Here is a 24889-nt window from a genome sequence, read left to right on the forward strand (position 1 = left end):
TCAGCTGCCTCCTGCACACCCCCTACTGGGGATGTGCCCGCAACCAAGGTACATGCCCTTGACTGGAATCGAACCTGGGACTCTTCAGTCCACAGGCCGACGCTCTAGCCACTGAGCTAAACTGGTCAGGGCTGCACAATTCCTTTTAAAACCAACAGTTCCACTCACAGGAATCTGTCTCACTAAAGCATTTGGCAAGTGCACAGAGATGCATGTGAATAAGGCTGTTACTATGGCACCCCCGCCCCCTTTTACTGTAGGTAACTGGTGGCACAGAAATGAAAGTGACAAGGTCCCGGTACAGTTGCTCGGTACAGTTACAGATCAGAAGGCAAATTCTTTAAAAGACAGTTATGGTCATTTGTTCCTCTCAAGGCTCATTTACAAAGCCTGGCTTCAGTTCAAATGTCTCCTCCTCAGAGCAGTCTTTCCTCACTGTGGCCTTACCTAACTCAACCCCACTCATTGCAATCTATTATTGTCACCTTATTTGTTTTCTTTTTTAAAAAATATACATATTTGAAAATACATTTTTCGTAATTTTAGAGATGAAGGGAGGGGGAGAGATAGAAACGTCAATGATGGGAAAGAATCACCGATCAGCTGCCTCCTGCATGCCCCACAGTGGGGTTGAGCCCGCAACCCAGGCATGTACCCTGATCGGGAATTGAACCTTGATCTCTGGGTTCATAGGTCAACACTCAACCACTGAGCCATGCCAGCTGGGCCTATTTATTTTCTTCATAGTATTTAGAATCAGCAAATATCTGGCTTATTTCTTCGCTGATTGATATTTGTTTTCCCTCAGTAGAAGGTAAGATTCAAGAGGGAAGGGACCAGCCTTGGCCAGTGTGGCTCAGCTGGTTGAAGTGTTGTCCAGTACACCAGAAGGTGGCAGGCTAGATTCCCCGTCAGGGCACATAGCCAGGTTGCGTGTTTGATCCCTTGTTTGGGTTCGTGCAGGAGGCAGCCTATCAATGCTTTTCTCTCTCATCTCCCTCTTCTCTCTCTCTCTCTTTCCCTTCCTGTCCCCAGCTTTAATAAACATGCTCTAAAATTCACCTGAACTATTTTTCTGCATGAAGTCAAGAACCCACACACTACCAACTGGTCCTAAGCCGACCCCCTAAGGGCCAGGCCCCTCTTTCGGTAACAACATGTGGGAAATATAACTGAAACTTGTGCACACAAACAACAGTGTGGTGGTTGCAGAGGGAAGTTGGTGGGTGGGGAGTGAAGGGAGCCTAATATATGGTGATGGAAGATTTACTTTGGGTGGTGGACGGGCAGTGCAATATACAGATCTTGTATCATAGAAATCTACACCTGAAACCTATATGCTCCTATTAACCAATGTCACCCCATACATTTAATTAAAAAAAAAAAAAAGACTCAGGAAGAATTATTGACCTTCCCCCAAAAAATATCTAAAAGCATTTGAGATAGAAGGTGTAGCCGGTCAAGTGGAATGAAGTTAACTAGAAGAGGACGTTCTGCCAAGAAAAGGCGGGGGCCTGCAAGCAGGCCACGTCAGAACAAGGTCTGGCACGCAGGATTTATTGTTTCGAGGCAGAGTTTCCTTGGGTCCATGAGGGCATGGAAAGTTCAAGGGAGGGTGCACTGCTGCAGGTTGAAAGGGTCTTTGTATAATATAGGAAATTAATAGTTTAATGTATAACTTAGCTCAGATGATCTCATAGGCATGCCTGTTTACCACTGTCACTTGCTGTACTCCATTGTTACTTGCTGTACTCCCCAAATAAAAGCCATGAGAGCCTTGGAGGTTTTGCTACACGCCTGAGCGAGCGGTAGCCCTCTGCTTCTCTTGGCTCAATCCTGCTTGCCGAACTCATCTCAGCGTCACCGTTCACCTGCAGACCACCTGCAGAAGGCCTGTCCCAAGAAGAACTACCGCCGTAGATGACCACAGTACAACATGAACTAGCATGGCAGACAGGGAGGGACCTAGCAGGCCCCTTTGGATCAAAGTTCTCTCTCTGACCCGTTGTCTCTAGATGGCCCAGCAAACATTTGTTTACCAAACAGTAACTCTTTTCAACTCACTGTGAATTGCCCCATTTCCCTTTCAACTCCCAGACTGTTACCTCCTCCTTAATCCAGAAGGACATACACACCTTATTTTGCTTTACTGCTTTAGAATTTTCATGCTTATGTGAATTTCCTGTGCATATATATATATTTTTTTCCTGAGCGTATATATTAAAACATGATTTTCTCCTGTCATTTTAATTATTCAACTAGCCATAAGGAACAACATGGGGTTCCAGCCGGTGTGGCTCGGTGGTTGAGCATTGACCTAGGAACCAGGAGGTCATGGTCCGATTCCTGGTCAAGGCACATGCTCAAGTTGCAGGCTTGATCCCCAGTGTGGGGCGTGCTAGAGGCAGCCAATCAATGATTCTCTCTCATCATTGACATTTCTATCTGTCTCTCCCTCTCCCTTCCTCTCTGAAATCAATAAAAAAATGTAGATTAAAAAAAAAAAAAAAAGAGGGAAGGGACCAGTTCTGTCTTATTCATCATTTTGTGTGAAGAGAGCCTGGCCACATTGTGGGAATCTACCACAGTTTGTTTATTCATACTCTTACTGATCAATACATTGATGCTTCCACTTGGGGGCTATATGACTAAAGCTGCTAAACATTTTCTAGGGAAAAAACAGAGCCTAGCAAATACTTAGACAGGCACACCATGTTACTTGTTGAAGGAGTGAACAACTGACAGCTACTGTGAGGATTTGGTGAGTTAATGAATATCAAGCTCATAGCATAAAAGCTCAAGCAGCATTACACATGGAGGTCTAAGTAAAAGGTCACATATTAATTTAATGGCATACTGATCAGTATTTAAGAGAAATTAAATAGAAAAACTAAGTATGGACAGACTACCAAACACTACTGATTGGAAAATGCACATTTCAGAATAATATGCATTAAAAAAATGGGGGAAACTGAGTGAAAAGTATATGGCACCTCCCTGTACATATTTTTGCAACTGTTTGTAAATCTATAATTATTTCAAATAAATAGTTTTAAAAAAATAATATGTACAGTTTAATGTCATTTATTTGAAAGCATAAAGACAAACACAAAGCAATATGAATGCTAAAGCCCTTTAAGATCTGAAAAGATACACCCCAAGTTCAAAACAATAATTTTCTTTGCAGGGGTGGGGGGGCAGAAGAAGCAGCAGGGATTATAAGTAGTGGTCAAAAGAGATTTAGCTTTATCTATAATATTCTAGTTTTTTTTTTTTTAATATATTTCATTGATTTCTTACAGAGAGGAAGGGAGAGAGATAGAGAGCCAGAAACATCGATGAGAGAGAAACATCGACCAGCCGCCTCCCGCACATCTCCCACTGGGGATATGCCCACAACCCAGGTACATGCCCTCTACCGGAATCGAACCCGGGACCCTTGAGTCCGCAGGCCTACGCTCTATCCACTGAGCCAAACCGGTTTCGGCTATAATATTCTAGTTTTAAAGGAAAAATGTATTCTTACCTTACGTGTGTAATTTAATAAATTTTTAACTTGCAAATAAACCTATAGCAGATGATCAGAAACCCATATTTATGCACACTACATCAAATTTATTCTGATAACAAAGGTGAATTAGGAGGATGAATAAGATTAACATTTGAGCCAGTTACATATGAAGGCTTTATTCATTTCTATTAGATAGAACCATATGAAACACAACATTTTAATCTATAAAAATGATAATTTTATATGGTTTGTTATGGATGTACCACCTCAAAAGTCATATATTAAGCCCAGCCTGTGTGGTTCAGTGATTGAGCATCAACCTATGAACCAGAAGGTCATAGTTTGATTCCTGGTCAGGGCACATGCCTGGTTGTGGGCACAATCCCCAGTGTGGGGCCTGCAGGAGGCAGCCAATCAATGGTTCTCTCTCATCATTGATGCTCCCGTCTCTCTCTCCCTCTCCCTTCCTCTCTGAAATATATATAATATATAAATATTTATATATTATAAAGTCATATATAAAAACCCTAATCCTGCCCTGGCTGGCATAGTTCAGTGGTTAGAGTGTTGGCCCATGCATGGAAGGGTCTCGGGTTCAATTTCTGATCAAGGGCACATCCTGAGTTTCAAGTTCTAGTCCCTGGCCTGGGTCAGAGTGCATGCAGGAGGCAACCAGTCATTGTGTCTCTCTCATACTGGTGTTTTTCCCTCTCTCCTTTCCTTCTCTCTCTTTCTCTCTCCCTTCCCTTCCCTCCCCTCCCTTACACTCTCTCTAAAAAAAATCAATGGAAAAAAATACCCTTGGGTAAGGATTAACAAAAAACATACAAAACCCTAATCCCAATGTGATGATGGTATTTGGAGATAGAGCCTTTGGGAGATAATTAGGTCACAAGGGTGGAGCCCTCATGAATGGGATTAGTGCCCTTATAGGAAGAGGTCAGAGCTAGCTCATTCTCCTTCTGCCTTGTGAAGATACAATAAGAAGTTGACAGTCTGCAACATGGAAGAGGATCCTCACCAAAATCTGACCAGGCTGGCATCCTGATCTTGGACTTGGAGCCTTGAGAACTCCGTGAAATAAACTGCTGTTGTTTATAAGCCACCCAGTCTCTGCTATTTCATTATAGCAGCCCAAATTGACTAAGATATGGTTCCATATTTTAATTTGACCCAGAATCCTTTACATGAGCTAGTTCCATTATATAATTTTATTGGGACTGAACAGAAGAAAAATATATGCAATTAGTAATATTAAATCACACTAACCACTGTATATACTAACTCATTTGAATTTGCTGGCAGAAACCTAAGAGCAGTTAGTTATGCAGCCAGCATTAGTGTCAGATAGGAGTTCCCCTCAGTTTATTAGTTCAGGTGTGATAGCTAATATTGCTGGGAATGGGGCGGGGGGGGCAGATTACTAAAATTAATTAGCTAACATATATAAGGGGTCAGGACATCCTCCACACCTGAAATTAAGAGTATAAGGAAAGAGAATAAACTTGGAGGTTTTTGATACACACTACAGCTAAAAGACAGTAACCCGAGGCCATGGAGCAAATGTAAATGATTGTTCCCTTCTCATTAGCAGCTGTCAGGACGGGGAGGGAAACGTTTTCTATGCACCCAGCGTGGGAGACTGCTTCCTGGGACCAGGAATGGGACTTCATCTGGAGGAAACCACGTTTGGATTGAGATCATTTCCTTTTTTTTATTTTTATTGATTTTTTACAGAGAGGAATGGAGAGGGATAGAGAGTTAGAAACATTGATGAGAGAGAAACATCGATCAGCTGCCTCCTGCACACCTCCTACTGGGGATGTACCCGCAACCAAGGTACATGCCCTTGACCGGAATCGAACCTGGGACCTTTCAGTCCGCAGGCCGGCGCTCTATCCACTGAGCCAAACCGGTTAGGGCATTGAGATCATTTCTTGGGGAGTCTTAGGGAGAAGATAAGTACAGGGGGCCTTTAGGAAGATTGTGCTGGTGTTAGGGACAAAGATAGAATATTGGGGACTAGCTGTGGTTATGGGAAATATCAATCATGCTCTGTTAACCAGGATTGCCTTGTGTTGGTTAAAGAAAGGACATTCTGACCTGGCTGGGAGTTGTGTGCCCCTGGGACCTGGGAGTCAACCTTTAAATGGGAGTCAACCTTTAAATGTGGTCCATTCTCATGGAAAGATTAACAACCTGCTTGCCCAAACAATGGAGTCCACCCCAGCCTGCATAGCCTACTTCCCCATGCCCATAATCCCTACTTCCCCATGTAATCTTTGTCCTACTCTATATAAGCAGCTGACTTATTGGGGGATTGCCAGCAGTATTGGAATAAATGCTCCTATATGATTCAACCCTGTCTCTGCTTAATTGGCTCAAGTAGTGACAGGCAGCATGGACTCATTGATTGTCCAGTTATACTGGTACCACACCAATCCGGTGAACACAGGAACTGTCCTAATTCTGGACTCTAAGAAAGGCTCTCAAAGATCCATATGTATTGTCCTTGTTTCACTTCTTTAGAAGTGTAAGGGGCCCAGCCAACATGGCTCAGTGGTTCAGCATTGACCTATGAACCAGGAGTCATGATTCAATTCCTGGTCAGGGCACAAGCCCTAGTTGTGAGCTTCATTCCCAGTGTGGGACGTGCAGGAGGCAGCGGATCAGTGATTCTCTCTCACCATTGATGTTTCTATCTCTCTGTCTCCCTCTCTCTCCTTTCCTCTTTAAAATCAATAAAAATATATTGGGGGGAATTTTGAAAGGGTCTTATTTAGGTAGTATTGTTCAACCTACTCCTCAATTGACCTGTCAGGCAGAAGAGAAATGACACTCCTGTTTTAATCCCCTCCCCTCAGGGCCTAGTCCTTCTTTGTAGGGACCTCCTCAGATTATAAAAGCTTACCCTTGAGAACTAGGATATTTCAGAGAGAATAGACTACTGACATCATCAACATCATCATCCCTATCATTCAGTGCTTAATTTGTCTCAGGCATTGTACTGAACTCTTACTACACATCACCTTCTTTAAATCTTGCCTCATCACTATAAAGGAGGCATATTTAATATTAATGCTTTACAGATGAGGAAACAAAGCCTAATCCAGGTTAAATAACTCCCCCAACATTGCATAGATTTCAGCAGCAGAGCAGGCTCTAAACCACTTCTGCATGAACCAAATCTCCATGCCCTTAAACTACACTCTTTTCCTCGTCTGCTACCTGGGCTGACTCCAGGCAGAAGAGTGGCAGAGTTCAAGTATTAAATCTGGGCCTTCCACTCTTTCAATCTTTTATGTCTAGCTATTTTGAAATATAATCATGATTGAGCAGACATATATACAATCATATATATCTATGTTGTAAATTTAATTTGATAATAATAACACTAATTTTTTTCTTGCCAAGTAGGCTGTTTTTATATTTAGTTTCTCAAGTAACATTTTTGGGTACACAAAGATTTTCTAAAAGGAGATTAATTTAGCAGCGTTTAATTTAGAGTAATATTTCAATGTACTCTGTCTACCTTGTAGTTCAAAAATGTGCTGACCAGCTGGCTGCTTTTTGTGTTGATCTGAGGTGGCATGGTTTAGAAACCTGGACTGGAGTTCTGGCTCCTTCACTAACGAGCTCTGTAATCCCAGACACATCATTTAATCGTGTTCACCTTTATTCTCTCTAAGATGTTGTTGTCTAGCTCTAACATTCAATGGCTCTGATCTGTCTTATAAACATTTCTCAAGACATTAATTACACAATGTCTAAACAAGATATGACAGATAAAAGTTCAATAAACAGATAAACTTAACTACTTGCCATATTCACTGTTTAAGTCTACAGACTTTGAGTTGTTTCTCCCCACTCCAGTATCCTTCATTTTCCTGCAAATCCTCAGTACAGGTCTGACTTTCAAGTAAGTTTTCTGACCTCTACAAAATTTCCTTTTTCTGGATTCTTGAAAGCCTTAGAGTTTATATCACATAATCTACTCCCTTGATTCTAAGTCGCCTATACTTGACTGTTTCTAATGAAGTTCCTAATCCTCAATGAGATTTTCATCTCTCATTCAGTCACTCATTCAACAACTGTTCACTGAGCACCTACAAACCTGCCAGGGAGCATTCTAGCGGCTCAAGAGAGTGAGTGTTTTCTACCTCATGGATAAACCACAAGATTCTAACACAATGATTGTTGCGCATGTGTATCCTCACTGAGTTCCCGAAGAGACTTGAGACTGAAGTGTTGAATAACTAATTGTAATGACAGGTTTTAAAGGTTGGGTCGGAAACTTCAGAAACGGGATGAGCCCTCTGAGCCCTCCCAGGAAGAACCTCTTCCTCTCTCTCAGCCTCCACCTCCCCAAGTAAACCGGCTCTCCTCCGGTGGAGTTAAAGGAAGGGGCCTCACGCAGGCTGGGGGTGAATCACAACTACACAATTGTAGGGCGCGGCTATAGGGTTAAGCCTGGGACTGACCTGTTGGCAAAGCCACAAACAAATCCCAGCTTAGAGGGCACAGTCCTCTTAGCATAATTAGGCTTGACCTTATGACGCTCCCTAGAGCCTTTCTAGGTAGCTAATGGGCTGTGGGAAGTGCAAGTGCTGCCAAAACAAGTGAAACTCACAAGAACATTGTAATTATGGTGACCACTAACTTGTTTACCTCTGGCTATAAAATAAAGGCTCAGCTTGCCTCTGGATCTCTCTGTGGCCTCAGCCAGGCACAGGAAAATCCACCTAGACCCAGCTTATTCTCTTTGTCATTTCTTCATCATTTTGCCGCCTGCACTCAGGCTTTCGAACCTTTGGCTGAGTTGGCTCGGCCCACACAATGAAGAAGGCAGGCAAGGGATTCAAACAGGAGAGAGAAGTGTGGAAGCAACTCCTCATTCACATCACATCAAGAAAAACGATCCTTTCATCTGACTGCATCAACAGAGTTCTATTTACTCTCAATGTATACTTAACTGAATAACTTAAATTCCCCACCAGGATCATTAAAACTAGACTTGAGCCCTGACCGGTTTCGCTCACTGGATAGAGTGTCGGCCTGGGGACTGAAGGGTCCCAGGTTCGATTCCTGTCAAGGGCATGTACCTTAGTTGCAGGCACATCCCCGGCGGGAGATGTGCAGGAGGCAGCTGATCAATGCTTCTCTCTCATTGAAGTTTCTGACTCTCTATTCCTTTCCCTTCCTCTCTGTAAAAAATCAATAAAATATATTTTTAAAAAAACAACTAGACTTGAACTTCACATGCCTGGTCATTAAGCATACTAGCTGTCCTAATTTACCGTCTTGCCACCCACTCAATGATCACCCAGCATACTTACTGCCTTCGGACATTTCTGAGATATGGCTGTCACTATGTCGTCACTGTCTGTAGTTTGTGCTTCACTGACCTCAGAAGCTGGTTCACAGGATTCTTTATCTGCTAAGGAAGAGAATTGCCAGGTTGTGAACTATATACTTAACTTTTTTTTCTTTTTTTCTTTTCTATGTAATGTAGGCCACAAATAGTAGTGAGCTATTTGCTTAGTGATACAGCCTTCTGTAGAGTGTGGTCTTTTTTATTCTCCCAAATAGCCCAAGTTGGTAAAGGTTATTAAAAAATAAAACCTTCCTGTGTCAATACTCAATCACTGACATGTCCAGGAAGCATAGAGAGTCCAAAGCAAGATGAACCCAGAGGCCCACATCAAGACACATTATAATTAAAATGTCAAAGGTTAAAAACATAGAGAGAATCTTAAAGGCAGCAAGAGAAAAGCAGTTAGTTACCTACAAAGGAGTACCCATATGACTGTCAGCTGATTTCTCAACAGAAACTTTGCAGGCCAGAAGGGAGTGGCAAGAAATATTTAAAGTGATGAAAAACAAGGACCTACAATCAAGATTACTCTACCTAGCAAAGCTATCATTTAGAATTGAAGGTCCGATAAAGAGCTTCCCAGACAAGAAAAAGCTAAAGGAGTTCATCACCACCAAACCAGTATTATATGAAATGTTGAAGGTATTCTTTAAGAAGAAGAAGAAAACAAAGAAGAAGGAGAAGAAGAAGAAAAAGAAGAAATAAAAAATATGAACAACAAAATGGCAACAAATACATATCTATCAACAATTGAATCTAAAAATCAAAATAAACAAACAAGAAATCTAAAAACAAAATAAACTGGTGAATAAAATAGAAAAGAAAATAAATTTGGAGCATTAGTTGGTTTGGCTCAGGGGCTAGATTGTCAGTCTGTGGTCAGGACGTGTGCAGAAGGCAGCAACCAATAGATGTGTCTCTCTCACATTGATGTTTCTCTTTCCCTCCCTCCCACCATCCCTCCATCCCTCCATTCCTCTCACTCTCTCTAAAAAAGCAATGGGAAAAATATTCTTGGGTGAGGATTAACAACAATAAAAAATTTGGATTAACATCACAAATGAACCAATTATGCTCCTTCTTCTATTTCTTTGTAACCATAATTCATAAGACCCTGGAGTAATTAACATCTTATAATTGCTAGGTAACTAAACTGGCTATAGCTAGCTTTAAATACATAGAAAGCTACTTTCTTTGAGAATTCTAACCTTAATTGGCCTAACCAGCCCTCTGTAACATAAAACTGAGCCTAGGGTCTTCAGTACTACATTCCCATAAAAACTTTAGCAATGAAGATGAAGAAGTAACTGTCTTGATCAAAGAATTCAATGATTAAGTAGGAAAATCAGATTTTAAAAAGACAATACCAATTACAGGATGGAGAGCTTCATTTTGTATCAGTGCTGAAGGGAATGATGTAATTTCCTCTTCCTTTTCCTGATTCTTTAAATAATCATCTATGGAGATGTTAAACCCTGAGAATTTCCATTCAGTGTAGTTCACCTGCTACAGAATAAACGCAATAAATAAAATTACATGTAATGATATTGTATAATTATTTAATAAAAGTAATAATCACATTAATATATAATTAATGCAATACAAATTATCCTATAAAATAAAAGCCTAATATGCTAAGTGTCCAACCATTTGACTGTTTGACCAGTCACTATGACATACACTGACCACCAGGGGGCAGATGCTCTGACCGGTAGGTTAACTTGCTGCTGGGGTCCAGCCAATTGGGACTGGGAGAAATGGGCTACACCCCGTGGAGCCCTTCTGCGGTCCCTCCCCGGCCCTGATTGTGCGCTGGTGGGGTCCCTTGGCTTGGCCTGGCCTGTGCCCTCTTGCTATCCGGGACCCCTCAGAGGATGTCAGAGAGCCAGTTTCGGCCCGATCCCTGCAGGCCAGGCCGAGGGGCCGCTAGTTATAACATAATAATGTAATATATAATCATATCACACATATTTATAATCTTTTTAAAAATATATATTTTATTGATTTTTTATAGAGAGGAAGGGAGAGGGATAGAGAGTTAGAAACATCAATGAGAGAGAATCATTAATCAGCTGCCTCCTGCACACCCCCTACTGGGGATGTGCCCGCAACCAAGGTACCTGCCCTTGACTGGAATTGAACCTGGGACCCTTCATTCCACAGGCTGACGCTCTATCCACTGAGCCAAACCGGTCAGGGCTTATAATCTTATATGTACATATTTTTAGGTGCTAAATAGTAACTTTAATCCACTTTCCTATAAAGAAAAGGCAGTATCAAGCACACAGTAGGTGTTCAATAAATACTTGTTCTTTTTTTTTTTTAATTGAATTTTAGAGAGAGAGGGAGAGGGAGGGAGATAGAGAAACATAGAGAGTGACACCGATCCATGCCGTCTATCAAGGATCGAGCCCAAAGCCCATGCCTGAGCCCTGACTGGGACTGAAACTGGTAACCTTTCAGTGTACAGCATGACGCCCGGCCATGTGAGCCACACCAGCCAGGGCAATACTTATCTTTTAATTTGTTTTCATTATAGTTGAAGTGGACTGGTTAAAACTGTGGTACTAAAGTTCTAAGCATAAATTGCAGATTACATCATCTATTACATTGAATTGAACAGTCCAGAGGTTTATTAAACTACTTGTTTGCGGAAACACATAGTAGCCACACAAAGCCATGATTATTGCTTATCTTGTGTGTCTGCTTCTGCTTTTTCCTCTGAGAACAATATATTTGGGGATACTACAACGCACATTTTAGTTCTTCGGGTTTCTAAGGCCTTACCTGTAGTGTATTTCCACTTAAGAAGTTACGACTAAGATACTCCATTCTGTTCTTTCCTTGGACACCTGTTCTTTTGCCATGTTTTCTTCGTGAGTAGCTTGCAACCTGGTGTTCCCTTTCCTTTCTTTCTCCCCCCTGAAGAGGTTTCCTCTTAGTTGCATGCTGGTCAGCTGCGATGGGAATCTCAGCAGTTACCACCTGGTCCGGAATAAAAGGAGCAGAAACAGCCTAGTTAACGGCCTTGATTCTCAAGAAAGGAATTAGAAGGCTAGCATTAGACTTCATGTCTCTCCTGTCACAGAGCTGAGAGATGCCAAATCTTTCTTCTCCCCACAATAAAACCCAGTGTTTGGCTCCATGAAACGCCTCGCGGCATTATGAAGCGTGCTGACTAAGTCTGCAGAACGCATGACATTCACAGAAGGAACTTTTTTCCCCCTTCAACTTTAATACTATTTTCTTCACATATGCCCCATAGGGTTGGTGGGGGTCTGCTACCTGGGGAGGAAAGGAACCCTTTTCCTCATCAGATGAGATCTCTAAACTGTGGTTGGCGTCGTTCTCGTCAGTCTGAGCTTCTGGTTGCAGGAAGCTCTCGGGAGATAGATAGCAAGACTTCCAATCCAGCTGTACCTGAACAGATCCATTGGGTTTTCTCGAAGGATCAGTGAGGTTAAAATCACCTGAGACACACACAGACATGAATAAGATCTGATCAAATGAAATAGGTAAGTGAGCTTAATCAACACCTTGTCTATTCCCTCCATTTTTAAATTTCACCATCTTGTTTACAATTAACATTCATCAAATAATCATGATGCAAATATACTCAGAAGTGACATAGAATGGTCTTGAATATTTATGTTCCCATTAAGAATATTTACTTATAATACTCCCTTAAAATATTTGGAGGGGAAGGTGGGTATCTCCAGGTTTCAAGAAGGAATAGGCAAACGATGTACAGATAGGTAGAGCTTGCTTGTCATCAGTCACTCAGTCAATAAACAGGATCGTGTTATCATTGCTATTACCAAATGCTTGCTATGCCTTAAGCACACCAAGGAAACCATTACCTATACTCAGGTGGTCCTTATTTCTAAAATAACAAAAGCCAAGGAAACTCAAGCAAAATAGCTTTTTCCCAAAGGCCAGACTTCTGATCTGTAATGCTGATTAATTTAACAGATGACTCACATTTTATCTCCTCTTTGGCAAAGGATGGCTTGTGAGCAGAAGTGTCAGCCTTTTTGTTTGTTTGTTTAAAGCACTTGTGATATTGGGAGGAGAGAGTCCTCACACGCTTCCTGGCACATCCAGATGCTTGTTAAACATGGTTGGTTTACTGGCTGCATCCATCTCACTTCTTTTTTAAAATTTTTTTTAAAAAATGCTATCTTATTAATAACATTTTCTACACATTTTCATTTAAAATACACAAGATTTTCTTTTTTAAAAATATATTTTATTGGTTTTTTACAGAGAGGAAGGGAGAGGGACAGAGAGTTAGAAACATCAATGAGAGAGAAACATCGATCAGTTGCCTCCTGCACACTCCCTACTGGGGATGTGCCCGCAACCAAGGTACATGCCCTTGACCGGAATCGAACCTGGGACCCTTGAGTCCGCAGGCCAATGCTCTATCCACTGAACCAAACCGGTTAGGGCTCCATCACACTTCTTAATGAGAGTGTGGATATCCCTGCCTCACCCTTCCAGGGAGTTGACCCTTCCTAGGTGCACCCCACAACCTTGGGTATGAAAGTAAAGTAAGGTAATATGAAGTTAAGCTCCATTTGGGGGAGAGGGAAGGGATATTTTTAAGAAATTTCCCTTAGTTGTGGTATAGCATAGAACCCTTGCTAACTTGTGTCTAATATTTAAAGGAAGAGAATTATGAGGGACTGTTAAGGACAGTTTATAATCAGATATCTAGTCGTGTGCTAAGAAACAATAGTTCTTAAGTAAAGACAAATACGGGAAGCATTACAGAATTGGAAAATGTTTGTTCAGAAATAAAGGCATGACTTCAGGTTGGTGGGTCTACCCACTTGGGAATCTTGCTTTAGTTGTTGAAGCAGAAGAAGCCAATGTTTCCACTGACTCATGAAACTCTAAGTCTGCACTGTCACTTTTGACAATATTCTAAAGTCCTTTCAGCAGGTTTTTAAGAGAGACTGTTCCAAGCAAGTAATCAAAGAAAAGTAGAATTAGGACTGGAAGATAACACTGGGCAAAGACCATAACAATGCAGTAACCTTGAACTCCCACCTTTAATGGATTTGTTTTGTGCAAGAGGCAGCAAGGGCACTTGGACTTTGCCAAGGTAGGAGCCAGATTCTGCGTCTTCATCGTCAAAAACGTATATAGACAGGGCCTCCCGTCTCAGATATTGATCCAGGTCAGAAGTCACAAGCACTGGGAATTGAGCCTGGTCCCTAAAGTAGGGATTGTTACTGGCTGGAATGATGGCCGTGTCGTGGTCAGGAAAGGTGAAAAAACGGTACATGGCATACGGACTGGGTTGGGTTCCCAGCCGTCGACTCTGGAGGCCACAGCATCTGGTGATTTCCACCTGCAGCTCATTCTGATGCTTCCAAGTCTCTGATCTGGCCTGGAGAGATGTTGCTCTTGGATGGAGAGAAAGGGCAACCTAGGAGAGTTGTTGTAGGTGAAGCCCAGCACCCTTAATGAGCAAGGGCTCTGGCCTAGCGAACTGGGTCACAAAGAAACCTAATAACTTTCACCTGCCTGCACACTGACTCCGGCAGATGGCTATCAGAGGGAGATGCTGGCACTCAGGCCTTGTCTGAGAGAATGGAACAGAAAAGCTATTTTGTTCACAGCAGGGAGAGGTAACTAGCTCCAAGGGCATGGTTTCATTTCAAACTCAGGCTTGGCCAAGGGAAGAATCTGAACTACTTGTGACAGTTCTTCTCTTCCATTCACATTCAATGGGAGGATGAGCTGATATCATGAGCTGCTGGGATGAGGCTCCTTTGAGATGCATGGGCACATCCTTTTTCTCACCTCATCCTCCTGGGCCCTCCAGGCTGACAGGTAGGCCTGAGCTTTTTTTCGATTATTGCATGCCTGTAGGCTGGATCTTATGGGGAAGTGCAGCCTCATCCAGTATTCTAGCACCCCAAAGTCTTCTCCACCAGCTCCTGGGCAGCAGAAAGTATGAAAGGCATGGAGGATACAGATGGTGTGGCGAGGATCAAGAATAAAGGCAAAGGAAATGGGAGAGCACCAGAGGAGCAACTATAGATGTTGGGAAATTCTGCACTGGACCCAGGAGCTGTGGGAAGCTGACAGCACTTACCAGTAAGTGTGGCAGAGCCATGGACTCTCTCCACAGTCTCCAGCACCCTGTCAAAGCAAATCCATCCGGCTGCAAGGGTGTGGTGCTCACTGGCGAGAGCCTGGTGAAGCTCCAGCTGGGCTGAAGCCCCTTGAAGGTAGTGCAAGAAAAGGGAGTCTGTCTCTACCACATACTGGGAGGTGAAGTCATAAAGCGGCTGTGGCCCCACAGCTAGTGGGGTACAGTGGGTTTCAAAATCATAGAAGGAATAGGTGCAGAAAGTGGTAGGTTGAGTGTCTTCAGCCTGAGCCAGAGCAGCAGATGTCAGGAAGGCCTGGTGAATGTGCAGTTCAAACAGATTCTCACTTTGATGCAACAGAGAAATGTTCACTTTATCCTCATCTCTATGGGCTGGCAGTGTTTCCAGATATAATGACATCTGTCGGGTACCATAAGCCACATCTTTGAGCTGTTCTAGAGGGGAAAGAAAACTGCCTATCCATGAAAGGGTAGGGAGCTCTTTCTTAGAATAAAGGAAGGTGGACAAAAGGAGACTAGAAACCATGGTGGAAGTCCAAGTTGTGATTATTTCAAGAAACCATGTGATTCAAAAGGAAAAGCAGCAGAATGACAACCAGGAGCTTTGAATTCTGGTGGCTAAACAATCCAATATCTCCTTTAGAAGTAAGGTTTCAAAATGAGTAATGGGAAAGTAAACACTAAGCCCAGGAAAACACTGGAGGCACAATTTATTCTACAAATGACATTTTGGCTTACAGCAACAGCCTGTGAATTAATTGGTAATTCCATCAGAGAAGCGCTAGAAACAGAAAATGTGAATATTTCCAAAATGTTGGGATATTACCCATGGACAAAATAGCAAGTTACAGTCATGGTATCTACACTAATAAAAGAGAAAGATGCAAATTGACCATACCTTCACAATGCCCACCAGCCAATTAGGAGTGAGTATGCAAATTAACCCATAAAAACCCTGGCAGATTAATTTGCATGCACAGGCACTGAGTGGCTGGGGGCAGGCATTCCACACTGCCCCAGCCACTCTGGGCCTCTGGACAGCGTGGGAAGGTGGAAAGGTGGCTCTGGGCCAGAGCGAAGGCGGTGCCGGCAGCCAGGGGAAGGAAGGCCCATTACTGCACGAATCTTCGTGCATCGGGCCTCTAGTCTATTATGTTACCTTGGCCCCTTCTAATAAATGATTCCCCTTCTCCAGCCAGATCAGTGCCAAGAATCTTCATTCTGTTAAGAATTTGATTTCATCATAAGAAGGCAAAGCAAATCCACTTTAAGTTAAAGAGTAATGAAGTAAAAAATGGAGGAGGACACCTATTGGAATGAGGTTGAAAATATTGACAATGGAATGCAAAGATATGTAAGACAGTCTAACAAATCTGTGCATTACCTCCCATGTTCAACCAACCAGAAACTTGATATCGGGAGTATTTGAGTCTTCAATGTATTGATGGTGAAGGTCCTATTTAAAGAGTTAAAGTAGTAGAATAAAAATATTTTGCACACACTAGAATTTTGTCCTGCCCCAAATAAATGAAATACAGAGATTGACATGGGTTTCTTAATTGATAAGATTAATATAATTCAAGAAAATAAATCTAAAATTTTGCATTTCATGACACAGAGTTAACAATCTTAGCATATGAAGAAATTCTACAAATCAATAAAATACAGAGCCACTTGACTGACTGGCACAGTTCAAATGGATAAAGAACAGAAACAGGCAATTCTCAAAAGAAATAATACATATAACTGGTAAACATAGGAAAGACTCGTTAGCCTTACCAGTAATGACAGACCTATTAAGTTAAAATAAATGAATCTGTTAAAAAATAAATAAATCCTTAGAAGTAGAGAAGGGTGTTTATCCTGCACTGTTCCCGGAGAAAGACCGTGAAACTGGAAGACATGAGAATTTCAGTCCAAGGAGGGGTTTCCTTTGTTATATGGCAGTGACCTTTTAACAGACTCCCCCTGCATTGGATAAGTCATGCCCCAGAATGACTAGCTCCATGCACACTAAGTAACCTGCTTACTGATTCTGCTTCCAGAGAGAGGGCTGTCCTGAACAGTGGTTTCAAATATTCTCGTGGCAGCCACTATCACAGATATAACAAATGAACATGCTGGCTTAAATATCAGTCTTTGATGAATTTCGCTTAGTGTAAGTCAGGTCTCTCACCACTGGGTATAATAACAAAGCCAATTTTCTTGACAGGCATGGCTGAAACCAGGTCCTGGTCAGTAGTGATTGTACTAAATATAGGAAGTACCACATCATGAAATTTGCATAAGTGTCCAGCCACATGTCCTGTTATGCCTAGGTCCTCAAACTACAACAAAGAATTTAGAGACGTTGAGAGAGAAATCACATAAAAGGATCATGAGAAATGAGTGATGAAATTCTATTATCTCACAAAAACTGCTATGTAGGCCTGGCTTGAGGCAACAATCTTAAGAGAGGGAGTGTTTACACCAGCCTGAGGGCCAACGGTGATCTGCTCTCATTCTCAAAATAGATCCAGCAATTGCTGGGCCCTGTTGAAACTCTCCAGAGAAAACAGAGAAAGATGCTGATGTGATGAAGCAAAAGAAGCTGCTGGCCATGTATTAAAACAACAGAGATGGTAGGATAGAGAACAGGAGGGATAAGTCATACGCCAAGGACACAGACAGTAGCTGTGTGATGGGTCCCAAGGAGAGGAGAACAAAATACTAAGACTTGCCGGATAGTGGGAGGCCATGGCTTCTTAAAATACCTTCCAGCTGCTTGATACGATTGTTCTTGAGGTCTAGGAGTCTATTCAGCCTCTCCATTTTTTCATTGTGATCTTGATTCTCATTATCGGCTTTTGTCATCATTGCATCCAGTTCCTCCTGAAACAAAATGATGTCTGAAATTTTCTACCTCAGTGGCCCAGAACTAAAGAGCCCAGATAAAAGCTGGTACTTGCTGGGTAAAAGACACTCCGCTATCTCCTTAGCAGGGCCAATTCAGCCACTAGGAAAAAATTTGGATTCCTCACAGACCCCTCCAGGACCAGTAGTGCTATGAGTGCCCTGGGGCCATGTTTTCCTGGGACTGGCAAAATTTAAATTCAGCAGGTTCACACCCGCCATTTCCATTCCCAGCCCCTTCACTGGCTTCTGTCGCCAGTGGGCATGCGCGAGTTCTCAAGTTTTTCAAAGGACAGCACTTTCTGTGTTTGCACAGGACCTCATGTCACCTTGCATCAGCCCTGGAAACTCGGGCCTTGCTTCATTCCCAGTCTTGTAAGTGGTTCCCATGTGCCTATTTCTCTCTCCCCTTCCTGTACCCTCTTTTCTTGCACCTGATAACACACGTTGATTTTGCGCTGCAGAATAAGCATGTCTCTGGTCTTTTCTAGTTCCAGTGTGGTCTCTGCATATGATATTTGCAACTCACTTAACAACTGGGACAGTTTCTTTTCTTCTTGTTTTTTTGGTTCACAGAGCTGTAGAGGGAAAAGCATAGGTAGAAGGGAGTATAAATATAACAGGTCCGGTAGAAACTATTCTCCATAAAGCAGTTGTTGGTAACAGTAAAATACCAGCAGCAGAATCTACTCCAACATGTAAGAGAGGACTGGTGCAAGCTCACAAGTGCTCTCTCTCCTAGCTCCTCATGCGCAGTCGCAGTGAGGAAGTTATGCAGCCTCTACCGGCTGCTTGCTCTTCAGCAGATCATTTCAAGCCCTCATCTGAAAAAGATGTTAAGTTTTTTTTAACGGTAAAGGGTAGAAAGAAAAAAAGTATGGATTAGTGTTGTAATCTTTTCATCTTTTCTATAGAGAAAAGATGGATTAAAGATGCACATACCTCTATCTGATTGGCCTCAAGGAATAGAGGCGGGGGAGTGGCTGGCTCAGCTTGCCTGTCAGTAGATTGGGAAATTGTGTCTTTATTTTGGAGGGTCTCTACTTCCTGCTTATGTTTCTCAAGCAGGTTGGTGACTTCAAGCTTCAGATCCTCGTTTTGAGCTGGGGAAAAAGTAATCCGCAAAGTTGAAACTCTGTAGTTATCAGTAGCCATGGTTAAAGCTGGACCAAGTATAAATCAAATTTCCCACTAATGTTTAATTCATTTTATAAATTTGCCCTGAGAAAAGCAATTCTCTTTTATTTCTACAAAGGAGTTCCAGCTTATTGACCCAGTCAACTGAGTTGGTCTTTGGACTCCAAAAACAAAACAAAGAGCCACCTGCAGAACTGTAGAGTGAAAGGTAGAACAACAACAAACAAAAACAGAGCCACGTGACTGGACTGGCACAATTCAAAACTTTTTTGACAGCACCATCCAAACCAGTATGCCAACAACTCCTCTCCAACTCCATTTAGACTTCCATCTGTTGACTCTCTGTGGCACCCACTCCACACTCACCCTAATCTGCAGGGAGGGTGGGCATTTGGGCATTTGTGGGTATGTGTGTTTAGGGAAGGAAGGTGATCAATGTGATCATTCTATTATCATGCATTAAACAGGGGGTTAGATTAGATTACCTAAGGCAGTGGTTCTCAACCTTCTGGCCCTTTAAATACAGTTCCTCATGTTGTGACCCAACCATAAAATTATTTTCGTTGCTACTTCATAACTGTAATGTTGCTACTATTATGAATCGTAATGTAAATATCGGATATGCAGGATGGTCTTAGGCGACCCCTGTGAAAGGGTTGTTTGACCGCCAAAGGGGTCGCGACCCACTGGTTGAGAACCATTGCTAAGGTCTTTGCAAGACTTCACTTTGCATCATACCTACTACAAAGTCAACATGTGCTCCTAGCTTTATCCTTTTATGGTTCCTGCCTCTAATTGAAAAAAATAATTTTTCTTTTTAAAAATTATTTTTATTTTTTTCAATTACAGTTTATATTCAATATTAATTTGTATTAATTTTGTATTAATTTCAGGTGTTTAGCATACTGGTTAGATATTAGTATACTTTACAAAGCGTTCCCCCTGATATTTCTTAATCCTCATCCAAGGATATTTTTCCATTGATTTTTTAAAAAAATATATTTTATTGGTTCTTTACAGAGAGGAAGGGAGAGGGATAGAGTGTTAGAAACATCGATGAGAGAGACACATCCATCAGCTGCCTCCTACACACCCCGCACTGGGGATGTGCCCGCAACCAAGGCACATGCACTTGACTGGAATTGAACCTGGGACCCTTCAGTCTCCAGGCCAACGCTCTATCCACTGAGCCAAACCAGTCAGGGCTCCATTGATTTTTAGAGATAGTGAAAAGGATGGGGAGAGACAGAGAAACATCAATGAGAGAGAGACACATTAATTGGTTGCCTCCTGCATGCGCCCTGACCAGAGCTGGGAATCAAGCTGCACTGGTACGTGCCCTTAACTGGAATCGAACCTGGGACCCTTCAGTCCGCAGGCTGACACTCCATCCACTGAGCCAAACCAACTAAGGCTCCCCCTCATATTTCTAGTACCCAAGTGGCACCATACATATTATTACAATATTTGATTATCTATGCTGTACTTTATATAACCATGACCGCCTCAATTTTTCTTTTTGTGTGTGTAGCTTTATCTTTTTTGGTGTCATATTTCTTTTCTTTCACTCTCTTATGTGAATATACTAGAGTATGATGAAATCGAAGGTTAATAAGACTAAATATCAAGGTCTAGACTAGCAAAAAAAAGTGAGGCAAAGGTCTTTTTGATAGTATTTTAAAATCTTTGAGTCTTTTTTTCAATCTTTATATTTAATTCACTTTTAGGATATAGTCTGGTGATTAGTCAGTATACACTAATATCGGTATAGTGCAGTAACAAATATGTGCTTTATCTCCATGGCTTAACACAACAAGGTTGAAGTCTGGGCTTGAGAAGTCCAGTATAGATCAAGAGACTTTTTTTCATGTGAGTCTTGGGGATTAATCAGCTTTAATTTTTTGGCTCCAATATTTTGACATGTGGCCTCTGATGCAGTTTATAAAAACTAGGCAACTCTAACAACTCAGCCAAAAGGACAGGCTGCTGGGCTACTACTCTGCCTGCCAATTGCCTCCTCATCCAGGAAACACAGAACATGTTGTTCTCAATGTGGTGAGCCCTAAACATTTTTGGAGTAACTACCTACTGTGATCCAAGAGTTAGGATAGGAGAAAATGGTAGTGGTAACTAAGAGCAATAATTTGCTTCTCAATTTCAGGTATCAAATGCTAAAAAATAAATAAATAAATAAGGCCCTCAATCACTTCTAAAATGATTAATAAGAATAAAAGGCAGAGAAATTCATTTTCAATACTTTCAATAAATAAAGTGGCCCTAGCCAGTTTGGCTCCGTTGATAGAGTGTTGACCTATGGACTGAAGGGTCCTGGGTTTAATTCTGGTCAAGGGCACATGCCCAGATTGTGGGCTCGATCCCCAGTAGGGGGCATGCAAGAGGCAGCCGATCAGTGAGGCACTCTCACCATTGATGTTTCTATTTCTATCTTCCTCTCTGAAATCAATAAAAATATATTTAATAAATGAATAAAGTGAATGTTTAAAAACATAATAGCCTGGCCAGTGTTGCTCAGTAGCTGAGCGCCGACCTATGAACCAGAAAGTCACGGTTTGATTCCTGGTCATGACACATGCCAGGGTTTTGGGCTTGATCCCCAGTAGGGGGCGTGCAGGAGGCAGGCTGATTGATTATTTGCTTTCATCATTGATGTTTCTCTCTCTCCTTCTCCCTTCTTCTCCGAAATAAATATTAAAAAGTATATATATATATATATAATAAATTAAGAATTGGCATCCTCTCAAATGGAAAGTCATTATGTAGAAAAAAGTATAAGTGTGAGGTAGGTGTTGTGCTTTCTGGATTGTAAAGCTGATCCTCATTGCCAGTGTCCTTATTCTAGCTAACTGTGAACAACTGAGGGATTAGAGAAATGCTGACCCAGCTTCCTTTCTCCCCAACCAGATGCAGAGGATGCCTCATTTGAGACAGCTCTTCAAGACCCAACCTACCTGTCACTCTGGACAGCTGAAGTAAGACTTCTCTCTTCTCCTCCAGCTCAGCATCCAGCTCATGCTGCAACTGAGAGACTTTCTGCTGTAGCTGTTCTCCTCCAAGCTCCTGGCTCCAGTGAGGAGGATTACTGCTGTCCAGCATGCTGGACCCGAGAAGAAGTAAGGAGGGAGGGGGGATTTGTCAGATGGATACTCAAAGGTGTTTGACAAAATGTCTTTATTACACAGTTTCAGCATCTCCTGGGCCTAGTTCATCATTCACTGCCCTACATGTTTTTTCTGCCCCTGCTTTATCTGTAACTGTCAGTTACCAACTGCCTTGGAACTTTGGGTCCTATTGAGTTCTTAAGCATCACTTCTGTTTAGGCCCCAAATAGCCCACAGGGCAAAGCACTCAAGTCACATCTACTTCCCAAGGAACTCCTCTAGCAGGACAGCTTTCTTTAGTCGGGAAACTGTGTACCAGGACATTCTCAGGCCTGCTGGATTAAAATGAGGAACAAAATATTCCTCTTTTCCTTGCTCTATTCCTCTATCCACCATCACCAATGGCTAGTTTAGAGAATACTTGCCTTTGAACTAGAATATAAATTACTATACTGAGCCCAGCCGGCGTGGCTCCGTGGTTGAATATCTACCTATAAACCAGGAGGTCACGGTTCAATTCCTGGTCAGGGCTCCATCCCTCATGGGGGGTGTGCAGGAGGATTGGCTAATCAATGATTTTCTCTCATCATGATGTTTCTATCTCTATTTCCCTCTCCCTTCCTCTCTGAAATCAAAATATTTAAAAAATTACTACAGTGAAAGGCAGGAACTAATAGTTTCAACTTTTCAGTGACTGTACCCTACAAACACCATTGTATATAGCTGTCAGGGCAGACCAGTTTTGGGTTTGTTTGTTTGTTTTGTTATTCCTCATCCAATGATATTTTTACCATTGATTTTTAGTAAGAGAGGAAGAGAAGGGGGAGGGGGAGAGAGAGGTAAGAGAGAGAAACATCAATGTGAAAGAGACACCTTGATTGGCTGCCTCACACAAGCTCCCCAACAGGAGCCAGGGAACAAACCTGCCACCCAGGTAGGTGCCCTTGACCAGGAAGCGAATCTGAGACCCTTAGGTTCTTGGGCTGACACTCTACCACTGAGCCACTCCGGCCAGGGCAGGACAGACCCATTTTGAATGTAAACACACATGGCCAGTCCTTAGTTGTTTACACAAGTGGAGTGATATTGACAAACTGTTATTTCTGCTTATGTCTTTTTTTCCTATTTATCACTTCAATAAATGTGGTCTAAAAACAACTGGCTTGGGCTAATATTAAGAGTTCTTGGCACTTCCTGACCATACATTCGATGACGGTCCAAGAAGATAATGTTCTGAATGATGAGGGGAAGAGGCCAGTAGTAGTGTTTGTAACAGGGAGGCTTCAACGTGGGTAATCCCCACACTACCTCATTTCACTGAGGTGAAAAGCATCAGTTGTTCCTAGGATATCCCCATACAACTTCCCAATATATCCTCTTCTGCCTTTAACTGAATCAGAAGGCACATTTAATTTTTATTAATTCCAGGTATTTTTAATTCCAGAAAGGAAATGCATGAATGTATGTGTGCTGTGAAAAAATAAAATGAGCCGAAACCGGTTTGGCTCAGTGGATAGAGCGTCGGCCTGCGGACTGAAGGGTCCCGGGTTCGATTCTGGTCAAGGGCATGTACCTTGGTTTGCAGGCATATTCCCAGTAGGAGATGTGCAGGAGGCAGCTGATCGATGTTTCTTCTCTCATTGATGTTTCTAACTCTCTATCTCTCTCTCTTCCTCTCTGTAAAAAAATCAATAAAATATATAAAAAAAAAAAAGTAAAATGATGTGGAAGTGTGTAGAATAAAAATGAAGGTGCCTCTTTGCCCTACTCCAATCCTTTTGGGTCAGAATTAATATATTCTTTTGCAACTAGATTTTTCTTTTAATAATAGGCAAATATGACTACAGCATTTTTGTTTGTTTGTTATGTTAATCCTCATCCAAGGATATTTTTGCATTGATTTTTAGAGAGAGTGGAAGGGAGGGAAGAGACAGAGAGAAACATCGATGTGAGAGAGACACATTGATTGGTTGCCTCCCACACGAGTCCTGACCAGGGCCGGGGATCGAGCCTGCAACCAAGATATGTGCCCTTTGACTGGAATCAAACCCAGGATCCTTCAGTCTGCAGGCTGCCGCTCTACCCACTGAGCCAAACTGGCTAAGGCCACATCATTTTTAATAGCTTCATCAGATTTTTAAAAATTTATTTTTATTGTTGAAAGTATTGCTGATGTCTCCCCCCCCCCCCACCATTGACTCCATCCACCCTGCTCCTGCTCCCCTACCCCCAGGCTTTCACCACATGATTGTCTGTGTCCATGGGTTATGCATATATGCCTATAAGTTCTTTGGTTAATCTCTGCTCGCCCCCTGCATCCCCCTTCCCAGCTTCACCATATTTTATTGTGGGAATGCAAAATGATTTATTTAGTCAATCCCTATCAAAGAAAATTTGGATGGTTTCAATGATTTTTTACTATTATTAACAATGCAGCCTGGCTGGTGTTGCTCAGTGGTTGGATTCTGGTGTTGCTCAGAATCTAACTAGGAGGTCAAGGTTAGATTCCCAGTCAGGGCACATACCCTGGTTGCAAGCTTGATCACCAGTAGGCGTTATGCAGGAGGCAGCCTATCAATGATTCTCTCCCTCTCCCTTCCTTTCTGAAATCAATAAAACTAAAAAAAGAGCCCTGACCGGTTTGGCCCCATGGATAGAGCATCGGCCTGCGGACTCAAGGGTCCCAGGTTCGATTCTGGTCAAGGGCATGTACCTTGGTTGCGGGCACA

General features: G+C 42.2%; 1 protein-coding gene and 1 non-coding gene across 2 annotated transcripts in view; both read right to left on the reverse strand.

Moving 5' to 3' along the window:
- Window positions 1-24889, reverse strand: part of RPGRIP1 (RPGR interacting protein 1) — a 73881-nt gene that overhangs the window by 12687 nt on the left and 36305 nt on the right. The window contains exons 11-21 of the mRNA XM_023752843.1: window positions 22011-22156; window positions 18847-19007; window positions 18339-18482; window positions 17733-17883; window positions 14995-15447; window positions 14700-14836; window positions 13941-14283; window positions 12171-12355; window positions 11673-11900; window positions 10253-10391; window positions 8848-8945 (exon numbers count right to left, since the gene is read on the reverse strand). Of these exons, the coding sequence (XP_023608611.1) occupies window positions 8848-8945; window positions 10253-10391; window positions 11673-11900; window positions 12171-12355; window positions 13941-14283; window positions 14700-14836; window positions 14995-15447; window positions 17733-17883; window positions 18339-18482; window positions 18847-19007; window positions 22011-22156 (2185 nt within the window). The remainder of the gene's footprint in view (window positions 1-8847; window positions 8946-10252; window positions 10392-11672; window positions 11901-12170; window positions 12356-13940; window positions 14284-14699; window positions 14837-14994; window positions 15448-17732; window positions 17884-18338; window positions 18483-18846; window positions 19008-22010; window positions 22157-24889) is intronic.
- Window positions 9017-9163, reverse strand: LOC111825746. The gene has a single exon (XR_002828937.1). It is a non-coding gene; the product is annotated as a small nucleolar RNA SNORA4 (small nucleolar RNA).

The sequence above is a fragment of the Myotis lucifugus genome, unplaced genomic scaffold (genome assembly GCF_000147115.1).
Source record: "Myotis lucifugus unplaced genomic scaffold, Myoluc2.0 scaffold_38, whole genome shotgun sequence".
In the NCBI taxonomy this organism is placed as follows: domain Eukaryota; kingdom Metazoa; phylum Chordata; class Mammalia; order Chiroptera; family Vespertilionidae; genus Myotis; species Myotis lucifugus.